Raw genomic sequence first — 14,425 nt, forward strand, 5'->3', positions numbered from 1 at the left:
GGGGGGGGGCGGCATTTGTCTGTTTTGTTGTGTTTGAATAAAGTTTTTCCTGTGGTGCTCCAGCTCAGTGCTCAGAACTCTAAGAATCTCTGAGGCTTCCCCTGAACATTAGAAACCAGCTGTGAAACTTTATTTAAAAGGATTTTGTTGGGGTGGTTTTGATAGCGCGGTGCGGCCATGCTTGTGTCAGGTGGTTCATCGCTGATCTCGTACAGGTGAGCACCTGTTACAGGACGTCAGGTCCTTCCCTGCGTTCAGGGCTGAATCTGGCTCATCATTAATCATAGCTGAACGTTTCATTTCCTGTTTGATATGTAACCTCACTGTGTAATTACTGAATAAAGTTTGTACCCCGGGAGCGTCACCTGACCTTCAGAGAAGCTCATGTGCAGCCGACTGCAGTCTTCACCTGAAGGACGCACAGGTGGACGCAGAGCCTCACCTGAGGGCCGTCACGTTCCTGGAGACACAAATGGACCTTAAAGTCTGTCCTCATCCTGGTTTCACGTGGACTCTTCGGTTTCGGCGAGTCGGTGTAGAACCTCTTAGTGAGTGTAAAAAACCTCCTCGCACGACTTCCTCCAGGAGCAGTGTGGTGATAATCAGAGCTCCACGTCAAACAGCACTGATCATTAAACAGTTTGCAGGTCTCAGACTAAGCTCGTCAGAGTTTAATCTCCTTAAAATTCAGTGGAACCTGCTGTGGTTTAGTTTAAACGTACTAAAGAGACTTGACGCCTCACTTTAACACAGCTGAAGTTTTTTCCCTTCAGGTTCATTAACCAAAGCCTCGCTGCGTTCAGTCGCCTCCTTTGTTTTCTCTGTGATGTCAGTTTCATCATTAGTTTCATAATGTGCTGCTGAAATTTACATTGCCCTCCAACTGAACACTGTGGCTATCAGGCCGTGACCTCTGACCCCTCACACAGGAACTTCCTGTGATGATGCGTTCAAAGACCTCTGCTGAATCTACAGGTGGCTCACGTCACAACATCATCATCTTCACCCCCTGATGTGGTCAGACTACAATGTGCCACATGTTTAGAAAATAAAACATATGAAGCCAGACAGATGTTCAGGTTGTTTTTAATCTCTGTGTCAAACTTAAATCACATTTATTTTAAAAAACACAAAACACCTGCATCAGAGGGAAATTCAGTTTTTAGTCTTTGTTTGGTCCTCAGTTCATCACCAGCAGCCTGGCCCTGCTGCAGGTCAAAGGTCAGGCTTTAGTGTTCTCATGAGTCCTGCAGGTCAAAGTTCAGGGTTCAGTGTTCCTCTGCAGTAAGCCATCAGCAGTCAATAATCAGAGGAAAGTCTTGACGTTAATCCGGACCCTGGACATTCCACAGCAACCCCCCCCCCCCCCCGGATGCCCGGGTCCCGGTCAGATCGGCATGGTCTTCCCGGTGACGGTCCTCCTGATGGCGGACGCCGCCATGCCCCCCATGAAGCGGATCCCGGCGCTGCCTCCGGGTAGCAGCGACACCAGGCAGCCGGCGATGACGGCGACCTGCAGGGCGGCGCCCAGGGCGGTCAGCACGGTGCTGTGGAGGCTCAGCGCCGCGTACAAGGTACCACCGAGAGCACACAGGTACACGGCGGCTCCGGGGGAGGTAGGGAGGCCAGCGGCCAGCCTGCTGGGCCCGCGGAGCACCGCGGCAGCCGCGATGGCGAACACCGAGCCAAGCGACCAGAGTAGCGCGAACTTGCGGGCGTAGAGCAGCAGCAGCGGGGCATACAGCGCCGACAAACCGAAGCAGAGTGCGGAAAACGACACGCACACGCCGAAGGCCAGCAGCCGCTGGCGGCGGCTCATGCCCGGCAGGCAGGGATCCGGTTCGGCCGACCACGGCCACGACAAGCCGCCGCTTCCGCCCGAGCTCTGTCCGGAAGTGCTGGCGGACCACGGGCTGGACCACCGGCCGAACCAGCTTCCCGGGACGGGCTCCGGGTCGCCCAGGTCCACCGCGGTGCTGGAGCCGGACTGGGAGATGGTCTTTGCGCCGCCGCCTTTGGACTGAGACAGGTACTCCTGGAGCTGTCGGTTCAGGTCTGCCATGACGGCCCGGCTAACAGGCTAACTGCTAGCAAAATACTTTTTCTTCTTCGCTGGTTGCTCTCCGAGTCTCCCTGCAGCTCAGCGAGCCGCGGCCTCCCGGAGGTCAGAAATAGAACTGCACCTGCCCGGAGTTCACCGGCAGAGGGAGACACGTGACGGGCTTTGTGACGTCACCGGATCGAACCGAAGCAAAGGCCGGGAGTCCGAGAGAGAGAGAACGAAAATTAGATTTAAATAAATAAAATTAAACTGCGGTGAAAAGGGAATTCCCCCAGTGTGGGGGAAAGTTTATATAATCAAGTCAAACACTCTTATTTCAACATCAGTGAAGCCTTCAGGGCCATATCAGCAGCTGTCAATCAAACTGCTCTTAGTGATAAATTCACACTCATTATGATGGTGTGTGTGTGCTGGAGTCTGATTTCTCCTCTTCAGTCACATGACTTCAGGACGTTTTCAGCTGTTGTACTAAAATTAACCCTTCAGATGATTGGCTGAAGGACTGACACACACAGCCATCTAGGGTGTGTGTGTCACTCAGAGCAGCAGTCAGAGGACCACCGGGCAGCAGGTAACACACATGACACACATCTAAACCCATTTAAATGCAACAGTCATGATTTATTTAACAAAAAGCCAAAACAGGAAGCAGTAGAGTCCATAACTGAGTTCTGTATCATGTGCTCCTGCATACGTCTGTCATAAAAACGTCTGTACAGGTGACAGCAAACTGATGAAAGGACAACATCAAAGTGCAGCTCGCACCAGCAGGTGTGACGTCAGTGCTGTCGTCTGACTGCGTTGGCGAGAGTGAGAACAACAAGCGTAAACAGTCCGATCCCTCAGGAAGTAGCAGGGGTGGACTTTCTCACACGCCGCTCTGTTTGGTTAAATAAATATGACTTCAGATTATTTCTTATTACATCCTGACATGTGACCCAGAATCCTTTAAACATCGGAACTAGGGCTGGGTATCGTCACTGATTTCTAGAATCGATTCGATCCACGATTCGATTTAAATCTGGGAAATTTTGACAGTCAGAAATTCAGATCAGTACATTTACATATTTTTGTATCAATAAAAAGGAAGCTGACACACGCAAGACTTTATCACAGGTGTGAGCATCACAGCAGAGGCCTTTGTGTCAAAGTAGCTGAAGATAAAACACAGACAAACATGGAGGTGATTTTCCTGTTCTGGATTTTATAAAAATATTCTGCAGTACATCAAAAACGAAAGAAAATCATTAATGAACATATGAACATCACCTCTGACGTTACAGCGGTTTTGTTAGAGACACAGCTAAGCGTTTTGCATTTTGAATAATTTTAAAAAGTTTACATTTGTTCAGTATTCAATCAATTCAATCTTTATTGGCAGACTTCATGTCCATAAAAACAAGACAGAAACACCCCCCCTCCCCAACACAAGGTATAAACTATTAAATATATATATGTATATAAATAAGTATATAAAGCATTTGTAAAAATATAAAACCATAATATACATAAAACACAATTACTTAAAATAAACCAATAAATACACAAACACTTTAACCAGTGCTTTCTCAGACTGGATGAGTAACAGGAACCACTCACTGTCGGATCTGTTGAACAGCAGAAATGAGGTTTTCTTTTTGGAAGAATGTAAAAGGGGAAAAAAACAACAGCTGACAGCCTGTAAGAACGGTAGACTTGTGCGTAACAAGCAAGCGAACAATGCAGAAAACAGATTTTTAGACAGGAAACTGATCTTGAAGTACAGAGAGAGAGAGAGAGCTGTGCATCATGGTGGAAGCAAAACAGCAAAAGTCAGAGTGAATTCATGACGATGTTTATGTGAAGCTTAGTTCGGATCTTCTTTTGCTGCTGGTTTGGTCAATATTGTTTGGAGAGACATCAAACTAACAGCTTTAGAATCAGCGCATAAAGGGCGTAAACACAAACCTCGACCCGCCGACAGATCAGAGTCAGCGACCCGTCGGCTTTCAGCCCCGACCGTGAGAAAGGCGACATCTCACTGATTCTGATCCGCGGGTCGCGCTGTGTGTTTAAGTCTATGCGCAGAATCCGTGTTCCTGCTCTCATTTACTGTCTTAACTGTTTGGTGGTTGTTGAAATTTTGTGAGATTTCACCAGAGATTCTGGTATTCCAGACAAAATAAGTTTATATTAAAAAAGCGATTCAGGATTTTAATGAATCGATTTTACGTTATCCAAGCCAGAATCGATTTTAATCGATAAATTGATTATAAAAACCCACCCCTAATCGGAACCAGCATCACACAGACACGCACACATACCTGCTAATCCAATCAGAATCCTTCTTGTATGGTCTGTTTGTTCTGTAACCTCACAGCAGCCATATTGCAAGTTTTCCTGAAAGTATAAATGGGTCTGGGCTCCAATGAGCTAATACTACAGGCAGGTGAGTTTTAAAAACATCCTTCCCTCGTACAGGTGTTTGTTTGAGATCAGCCGTAAGCGTGTTTATTTTAACACGGAGACTATGGCGACTAAGTCAGTGCTGTCCCTGCTGGACGTCAGAGGAACTGCAGCTGCTGGTGTTTTAGAGTTGGAGGCTGATGTCTGTGTTTCATTTGTGCTTCAATGGAGGTGTGAGTGCATTCACATGTGTGCTGTTCTGTGATTGGCCAGTGCAGGCGTGAATTCACCGCTCTGAGCTGCAGTAATGTCTCTCTGTGTCTCCAGCAGATGGCGGTCTCTCAGATTACCCCCACCCTGTTTCTCAGTGGGGCCGACGCCCCTCTGAACGCAGGACTGGTGTTGAAGAAAGGCATCACTCTGATTGTCAATGCCACACTGAGCCACGCCTGCCCCGCCTACCCAGGGGTGGAGTGCCTGCGGGTCCCTGTCTCCGACCTGCCGAGCGCCCGCCTCGGGGATTACTTTGACTGGGTGGCTAAGCGTATCCATGGTAACTGTGGCGGTGGGACGCTGGTGCACTGTGCTGCCGGGATGAGCCGCTCTCCAGCACTGGTGATGGCGTACCTGATGCGCTACAGGGGCGTGACGCTGCGGCGGGCACACCACTGGGTCCAGGAGAGCCGGCCCTACATCCGGCTGAACGCCGGCTTTTGGGAGCAGCTGTTGCAGTACGAGAAGAGGCTGTACGGGAGGAACACCGTCAGGGTGGCCCCAGAGCCGCCACCCAGGACGCCGCCTGGGACACCGCGGCTGGCCAGGTCTCAGCAGCAGACGGGCCTGCTAACACTGGTGCCCAGGTCACCGCTGATGTCACGTGCTCAGGTGACATCATCAGCAAACAGATCCAGGAGGGGATCCAAAACCATCAAAGTCTGAAATTCAAACACCTGGATCCTCAGAGGGATCCCTGCGCACACCTCGGTCCCTGCGCACACCTGGATCCCTGCGCACACCTGGATCCCCGCACACACCTCGGCCCCTGCGCACACCTGGATCCCCGCACACACCTCGGTCCCTGCACACACCTGGATCCCCGCACACACCTCGGCCCCTGCGCACACCTGGATCCCCGCACACACCTCGGTCCCTGCACACACCTGGATCCCCGCACACACCTCGGTCCCCGCACACACCTGGATCCCCGCACACACCTCGGTCCCCGCACACACCTGGATCCCCGCACACACCTCGGTCCCCGCACACACCTCGGTCCCTGCACACACCTGGATCCCTGCGCACACCTGGATCCCCGCACACACACCTCAGTCCCTGCACACACCTGGATCCCTGCGCACACCTGGATCCCGCACACACCTGGATCCCCGCACACACCTCGGCCTCTGCGCACACCTGGATCCCCGCACACATCTCGGTCCCCGCACACACCTGGATCCCCGCACACACCTCGGTCCCCGCACACACCTGGATCCCCGCACACACCTCGGTCCCCGCACACACCTCGGTCCCTGCACACACCTGGATCCCTGCGCACACCTGGATCCCGCACACACCTGGATCCCTGCACACACCTGGATCCCCGCACACACCTCAGTCCCCGCACACACCTCAGTCCCCGCACACACCTCAGTCCCCGCACACACCTGGATCCCCGCACACACCTCAGTCCCCGCACACACCTCGGTCCCTGCACACACCTCGGTCCCCGCACACACCTGGATCCCCGCACACACCTCAGTCCCCGCACACACCTGGATCCCCGCGCACACCTCAGTCCCCGCACACACCTGGATCCCCGCACACACCTCAGTCCCCGCACACACCTCGGTCCCTGCACACACCTCGGTCCCCGCACACACCTGGATCCCCGCACACACCTCAGTCCCCGCACACACCTCGGTCCCTGCACACACCTCGGTCCCCGCACACACCTGGATCCCCGCACACACCTCAGTCCCTGCGCACACCTCAGTCCCCGCACACACCTGGATCCCCGCGCACACCTCAGTCCCCGCACACACCTGGATCCCCGCACACACCTCAGTCCCCGCACACACCTCGGTCCCTGCACACACCTCGGTCCCTGCGCACACCTGGATCCCCGCACACACCTCAGTCCCCGCACACACCTCGGTCCCTGCACACACCTCGGTCCCTGCGCACACCTGGATCCCCGCACACACCTCAGTCCCCGCACACACCTCAGTGCCCGCACACACCTGGATCCCCGCACACACCTCAGTCCCCGCACACACCTCGGTCCCTGCACACACCTCGGTCCCTGCACACACCTGGATCCCTGCGCACACCTGGATCCCGCACACACCTGGTTCCCCGCACACACCTCAGTCCCCGCACACACCTGGGTCCCTGCACACACCTGGGTCCCTGCACACACCTGGATCCTCGCACACAACTGGAGCAGGTCTCTGAGCATGCTCAGTTCTTCTCACTTTCTCCCGGCCGGTTTCCCTCTTCATGTTTACATTTTCACTCCTCCTCACTCCTGACCAAGCTGACACATGGCCCCGGGCCCTGCTGAGCCCACCTCAGCACCACCAGCATTGACTATGTGTTGTTCTGGCTTTGAGTCTAATGATGATTCTGTTCAAATGTAAAAGTATGAAATAAATGTAATAAAAAACGTATAAGATTAGAAAAGACTATGCGTCCTCTTGTACTAACAAAAATAAAAACCCTCACAGAGGCACTGTGGGACTTTTTCCTGGCAGATGTTGGTTCTTATATCTCACAGGTACAGTGACACAAAGACGTACACAACAAAACAACAACAAAAAAGCATCAGAAGACTTATCGATACACCAGTACGAACATGTTTAAATAACATTTCTTCTGCCCTGTATTGTGTATATTTTCTTCTATTTTGACAAAGTGTTCTTGTTCTCAGGTACGCTGCATCCAGCCTGTCTACTTTACTGCATAACAAGGTGACTTTCCCACCTCTGGGGCGAGTATAGACCATCGTGTCCGATCTTGAATAATTTGAATTTGGCTTCAAACACACATCTGATCCTCTCTATCAAAGACTTCAATGAAAACTTCTCAGAATTTTTTGGCATCAGATTTGTAAATTTCATGTTTTTTGTTTTTTTTATGTCTTTTTTGTTCCAGACGTCCCACAGCAGCAGGTCTGTGAGGAGGAGGAGGTTGTCTCTGGAACCAGGAGAGGAGCTCCAGTGTGGACCAGGAGGAACCAGAACCTCCACAGATAAAAGAGGAACAGGAGGAACTGTGCAGCAGTCAGGAGGGAGAGCAGCTGGGACTGAAGGAGGAGCCTGGTACCTTTATGGTGACTGCTGCTGAGGAAGGAGAGCACAGTGAACCAGGAGGAGACGAGGAGCAGCTCCTCTGTCACAGCTCTGCTGGAGCTGAGAGCAGAGGTGAGGGAGCGAGCTCCATGACTGCATGCTGTATAATCTCTACACAAAATCTTTATAGCACATGTTTTTGTAATGATGAACGTGTCCCTTGTGTACGCAGGTTAACGTGTCCAGGCTGTTTCTAGATCATCTGTCGCTCTTCTGTTGAGACAGGAAGCAGCTCCTTTAGATTCCATGAATCATGTGAACAGCAGTATCACTGATTAACACGTGATCATTAGTCACATGTTTGTTTATCCGCCACAGGAACGTAGTTATCAACGCGTATCTACTTGAAGTAGTGCGACTCACACAAGCACTGATGACTCGACCTGTAACAGCTCTCACATAGCACAGGTGGCGCTGTTCTATGTTACACATAGAACATGCAGCGGTATTTTGAACACGTGACAGATGTTGTGCTAGAACATTTAAAGAAGTTTAAGAGCATGTTGTAGCTGAGTATGTAGTGAAACGTAAAAGTCATCACTATGACCTGATATTGTGTCCATAACAAGTATGAACCGTTGACAAGTGCAGCCTGGGCCGCATCCCACTTACAGCTAACAATGTGGACCAAGCTCCTGCGATGTTTGCAGGGACTGAGTGACTGTAACAGACAGCCAGACACTTTTAGTTTATGTAGCTCCAAATCATGGGGCTTAATATTGTAAAGACCCTACAGTAATACACACTATACTTCCGAAGCCCCCCCCCCACCACTGGTGTCCTAAGACAGCGGTCTCCAACCTTTTTTGCGCTACAGACCGGTTTATGCCTGACAATATTTTCACGGACCGGCCTTTAAGGTGTCGCGGATAAATACAACAAAATAAAACTAGTACCGGTACCGAAAAAAAGAAGATTTATTCATAACACACGTGAAAAGACCCAGGAAAACTGAGTAAACGATAAAAACGATAACAAAATAACGCTGAGTTAACGATAAAACCCTGAAATCTATACATTTCACACCTGAGCCTCAACTCTCGCGGCCCGGTACCAAACGACTCACGGACCGGTACCGGTCCGAGGCCCAGGGGTTGGGGACCGTTGTCCCAAGAGACGCAGTCAGCTGGCTGGTTGGGCAAACTCTCAGGCACCACTGAATGTCTTTGAGAGGCTAAAGAGCTCATCCACTGTTCCACGACCAGGACGAAAACCACAATTTTCACTAACAGACACACTCCCCTCTCCAGTACCCTGCCAGGGACTTTACTGGGGAGGCCGAGGAGTAGTTGGAGCACACTCTCCCGTCCCCTTTTTTTAGAGCTTCTCTTGCCATCTGCCAATCCAGAGGCACCGCCCCACATCTCCACGTAATGTTGCAGAGACATGCCGACCAGGACAGCCCTTCAACATCCACAGCTTTTAGGAACTTTCATCCAAACTAGGAGAACTCTGCTCTGTGCATTGCAACTATGTCAGAGATCTCACCCTCAGGGATGGGCAAGTTAGCCCCCTCATCCCAGACTTCCACGACAGGAAGTGTGTCAGTGGGCTTAAGAAGGTCCACAAAATATACCTTCCCCTAAAAGACTAAGTAGCAATTAATATTAAAAGTAGCAATAGGTCCTCTCCAGCTATGAGTTAGCTGCTTTAAGATGTGAAATTGAGAGTTATACCAGCGAGGACGCTCTCGTTAAAGAAGTAAAATTATTAACAAGATGATCGACCTCTGTTAGAGTAGTGTTCAGATAGCTGCTCTGTTCTATGTTGGTACAGGGCATTGAAGATGATAACAGTGGGTGGATTATATTCTTAAACTTAGTTACAGCACTTTCAGAAAGACATCTACTTTGATAAAGTCTACTCTCCACCGCTGTGTAATCAATTATTGTAAATGTAAATGTTATCAGGAAATGATCAGACAGGAGAGGGTTTTCAGGAAACACTGTTAAATGTTCAGTTTCTATGCCATATGTTAGAACAAGATCTAGAGTGTGATTAAAGTGGTGGGTGGGTTCTTTTACATTTTGAGAGAAACCAATTGAGTCTAATAACAGATTAAATGCCATGTTGAGGCTGTCATTTTTAGCATCTACATGGATGTTAAAATCACCCACAATAATTATTTTATCTGAGCTCAGAACTAAATTAGATATAAAGTCTGAGAAATCAGAGAGAAACTCTGTGTAAGGCCCAGGTGGACGATAGATGATAACAAGTAAGACTGGTTTCTGAGTTTCACAGCTGGGGTGGACGAGGCTAAGCATCAGGCTTTCAAATGAATTAAAAGTCTGTCTGGGTCTTTCGTTGATTAATAGGCTGGTGTGAAAAATTGCTGCCACACCTCCCCCTCGGCCTGTGCTTCGAGATTTCTGGTAGTTAGAATGACTCGGGGGTGTTGATTCATTTAAACTAACATAATCATCCTGCTGCAACCAGGTTTCTGTAAGGCAGAGTAAATCAATTTGTTGATCAATTATTAAGTCATGTACTAACAGAGACTTGGAGGAGAGAGACCTAATATTTAATAATCCACATTTCACTGTTTTACTCTTTGGTTCAGATGTGGATACTTTATTGTTCTTTCTTTGTAATTGTTTATGTTTAAGTTGTTTGTTGATGGTTTTTAGTTTGTTTTTTGTCTGTTTGGAAGCTGACACAGTCTCTATGGAGATGGTTTTTGGGGGGTAGCAGGAGGAGAGAAGCTGCAGAGAGGCGTGTAAGACTGCAACTCTGCTTCCTGGTCCCAACTCTGGATAGTCATATTTTGGGCGGGTTTAATAAATTTGTCCATATTTCTAGAAATGAGAGCTGCTCCATCCAAAGTGGGATGGATGCCGTCTCTCCTAACAAGACCAGGTTTCCTCCAGAAGGTTTGCCAATTATCTATGAAGAACACATCGTTTCTGGGACACCACTCAGACAGCCAGCAATTTAAGGAGAACATGCGGCTAAACATGTCACTCCTGGTCTGATTGGGGAGGGGACCAGAGAAAACTACAGAGTCCCACATTGTTTTGGCAAAGTTGCACACCGATTCAATATTGATTTTAGTGACCTCCGATTGGCGTAACCGGGTGTCATTACTGCCGACGTGAATTATGATCTTACTGAATTTACGTTTACCCTTAGCCAGCAGTTTTAAATTTCCTTCAATGTCGCCTGCTCTGGCCCCTGGAAAACAATTGACTATGGTTGCCGGTGTCTCTAGCTTCACATGTCTGAGAACAGAATCACCAACTACCAGAGTTTAACATATGGCACAGAAACTGAACATTTAACAGTGTTTCCTGAAAACCCTCTCCTGTCTGATCATTTCCTGATAACATTTACATTTACAATAATTGATTACACAGCGGTGGAGAGTAGACTTTATCACAGTAGATGTCTTTCTGAAAGCGCTGTAACTAAGTTTAAGAATATAACCCACCCACTGTTATCATCTTCAATGCCCTGTACCAACACATAAGACATCATCATGTGAAACATGTGTGGTTCATTTTTTACCACTACCTTCTTCACGCCTTTTTAAATCCATCTGCTCTGTTTCTCAACCACAGGAGCCACTGTGACTGCAGTCTGCTGAGTCTGTTTGACAGAAACAGACTGCTTTCCAAGAGTTTCAATGGTCCATGGTCAGGAGTAACAGGGCTGAGCAGATCTTATGGAGAGCATTAAAACAGCTGCTGAGTGAAAGGATAGATCCATTCCACTATAGATGCACTCCAAAATAAGATTAAAAAGACCCTGCAGGAACTCACTGTGCTCCTCCTGTTTGTTTCCCAAGTTTGTGGACACAGCTCACTTGGTACAACACACGAAAGGCAAAGAAAAACAACTTCAGAAGCTCCAAAAACTGCAAACAAAAACTTTCCATTCTGAATCAATGCCCACACCATGAGAACATGAAGACACCACAACCAGCCAGGATGAGTGGGTGAAGAACTTGTCAGACAGGTGCTAGCCAGAGGATTCAATTTGGTCATGTCTGTACAAAAGCTGCCCATAATGGGCCACAACAGGGATTAATACATTAATATAACTCAGGATAAGGTATACTTTATTGATCCCCATGGGGAAATTCCTCTCTACATTTAACCCATTCACTCAGTGAAGCAGTGGGCAGCCATTGGGCGCCCAGGTTTCTGGTCATGGGGTCACCACTCTACCTACTGAGGATGAAGGTTTCGGCTACTCTCTCCAGTTCAAGAAATTCTGTCTAACCTCACAATGTAAGCAAAGAAGACCATAGGAGGAGGTAAACTGCTGTTCTAAACTCAACTGATTATCACACCAAAATTACTCCTCAGTGACAAAAACACCCATGAAACCATAAAACGAGACCCCACAAAGACAAAGTCATCAGTTACCTACAACAACTTCACTGACCCCCCTACATACCACCGTCTGTACCCAAGGCATCCACATGGGTACAGACGATCAAATGTCTGTAACTGGGCAGAAAACTGTGATTTTTTTTTTTAACAGGAAACAGCTCTGAGGCATTGTGGGAGAATGAGTTAGTCAGGAAACAAGCTGTAGTCTCAAATGGATGTTTATTCTGTGAAAGCAACAGGAAAAGTCTGACTTTGTGTTATTATTGAGCGGTCTGCTTCTGCGGCTGGTTCGGTAAATTTACGTTGGAGCGTGACGAAACTCGCAGTTTAGGAATTTGTGAAATCTCTGCTTTCAGAAAATGTACTGTTCGCTCGGGTAGCTCGTGCTATCGAGGCTCTGTTCTGCTTGTTTATAGACATTTCATGAAATGATGTGACCATTAACTGTTTGTTGTTTTCGCTCTTTGGTGTTCGTAGAAACAGTTTATACGAGCTTGTAGCTGAGATTCAGAGGTTCCTGTGGATGCCACACACGCCGGGACTTACACAGCCGTCCTCGGTGTACTCCCTTGGGTCCACTTTGCCTTCTTCTTTGTGGACTCCCAAAGATCCACAAAGGAGTCCCACTCAGACCTGCACACTGTTAAACCTCTGCCTCACTACCACATATTTTAAATACAGCGAGGGTTTCTACAAACCTAAGCACTTTGAATCACCTTGTTGTTGAATTGTGCTATACAAATAAACTTGCCTTGCCTTACAAAAACGTGGCTGTGCCATGGCTGTGCCATGGGCTCATCGGTGTCACATATTGTAGCCAACATGGAGGAAGAACCACCTCAACAGGACAAGACTCAGCTGTTCATCTGCATCTAAAGGTCAAAGGTCACTCTTGAGGATGCCACCTACAATGCAGTCTCAGATCCTTCCCTCGCTCACATAAAGTGTTCTCAGCAGGTCACATGATAGGGTGAGGCAAGCTTTCTCAATGGTTTCTCGGATGATAATTCAATTCAATTCAATTCAATTCAATTTTATTTATATAGCGCCAAATCACAACATAAGTCGCCTCAAGGCGCTTCATAGATACAGAGAAAAAAACCCAACAATCATATGACCCCCTATGAGCAAGCACTTTGGCAACAGTGGGAAGGAAAAACTCCCTTTTAACAGGAAGAAACCTCCGGCAGAACCAGGCTCAGGGAGGGGCGGCCATCTGCTGCGACCGGTTGGGGTGAGAGAAGGAAGACAGGATAAAGACCTGCTGTGGAAGAGAGACAGAGGTTAATAACAGATATGATTCAATGCAGAGAGGTCTGTTAACACATAGTGAGTGAGAAAGGTGACTGGAAAGGAAAAACTCAATGCATCATGGGAATCCCCCGGCAGCCTACATCTATTGCAGCATAACTAAGGGAGGATTCAGGGTCACCTGGTCCAGCCCTAACTATATGCTTTAGCAAAAAGGAAAGTTTGAAGCCTAATCTTGAAAGTAGAGATAGTGTCTGTCTCCTGAATCCAAACTGGAAGCTGGTTCCACAGAAGAGGGGCCTGAAAACTGAAGGCTCTGCCTCCCATTCTACTTTTAAATACTCTAGGAACAACAAGTAGGCCTGCAGAGCGAGAGCGAAGTGCTCTAATAGGGTGATATGGTACTACAAGGTCATTAAGATAAGATGGGGCCTGATTATTTAAGACCTTGTATGTGAGGAGCAGGATTTTGAATTCTGGATTTAACAGGAAGCCAAAACAGGAGAAATCTGCTCTCTCTTTCTAGTCCCTGTCAGGACTCTTGCTGCAGCATTTTGGATTAGCTGAAGGCTTTTCAGGAAGTTTTTAGGACTTCCTGATAATAATGAATTACAGTCGTCCAGCCTGGAAGTAATAAATGCATGAACTAGTTTTTCAGCGTCACTCTGAGACAGGATATTTCTAACTTTAGAGATGTTGCGCAAATGGAAGAAAGCAGTCTTACATATTTGTTTAATATGTGCATTGAAGGACATGTCCTGGTCAAAAATGACTCCAAGGTTCCTCACAGTGTTACTGGAGGCCAAGGTAATGCCATCCAGAGTAAGAATCTGCTTAGATACCATATTTCTAAGCTTTTCAGGGCCGAGTACAATAACCTCAGTTTGATCTGAATTAAGAAGCAGAAAGTTAGCGGCCATCCAGGTCTTTATGTCTTTAAGACATTCCTGCAGTTTAACTCATTGGTGTGTGTTATCTGGCTTCATGGACAGATAGAGCTGGGTGTCATCTGCATAGCAGTGAAAATGTATGCTATGTCT

The 14,425-nt window shown here is 48.2% G+C and overlaps 2 protein-coding genes across 3 annotated transcripts; one reads left to right on the plus strand and one right to left on the minus strand.

Annotated features, from left to right (window-relative positions):
• Positions 1-1,070: 1,070 nt before the first annotated feature.
• Positions 1,071-2,151, minus strand: sft2d3 (SFT2 domain containing 3). The gene has a single exon (XM_086271926.1). The coding sequence runs from the start codon at positions 2,060-2,062 to the stop codon at positions 1,388-1,390; it is 675 nt and encodes a 224-aa protein (XP_086128052.1). The 5' UTR covers positions 2,063-2,151; the 3' UTR covers positions 1,071-1,387.
• On the plus strand, positions 1,149-7,129 carry LOC147307528 (dual specificity protein phosphatase 18). 2 transcript variants are annotated; one of them, XM_086271941.1, is made up of 2 exons: positions 1,149-2,633; positions 4,778-7,129. In XM_086271941.1, the coding sequence occupies exon 2, from the start codon at positions 4,778-4,780 to the stop codon at positions 5,384-5,386; it is 609 nt and encodes a 202-aa protein (XP_086128067.1). In that variant the 5' UTR covers positions 1,149-2,633; the 3' UTR covers positions 5,387-7,129. The 2 variants fall into 2 exon arrangements, with proteins under 2 accessions (XP_086128067.1, XP_086128066.1); XM_086271940.1 differs by having other exon boundaries at positions 2,616-2,633; positions 4,775-7,129.
• The last annotated feature ends 7,296 nt before the right edge of the window (positions 7,130-14,425 follow it).

This window comes from Aulonocara sp. 'chitande type north' Nkhata Bay, linkage group LG18 (assembly GCF_057382095.1).
Source record: "Aulonocara sp. 'chitande type north' Nkhata Bay isolate Kocher_YH1m ecotype deep benthic linkage group LG18, A_spYH_male_GT1.1, whole genome shotgun sequence".
NCBI lineage: Eukaryota > Metazoa > Chordata > Actinopteri > Cichliformes > Cichlidae > Aulonocara > Aulonocara sp. 'chitande type north' Nkhata Bay.

Coding starts and splice junctions, on each gene's coding strand:
- LOC147307528 (XM_086271941.1), top strand. CDS start 4,778: ATGGCGGTCTCTCAGATTACCCCCACCCTGTTTCTCAGTGGGGCCGAC.
- sft2d3 (XM_086271926.1), bottom strand. CDS start 2,062: ATGGCAGACCTGAACCGACAGCTCCAGGAGTACCTGTCTCAGTCCAAA.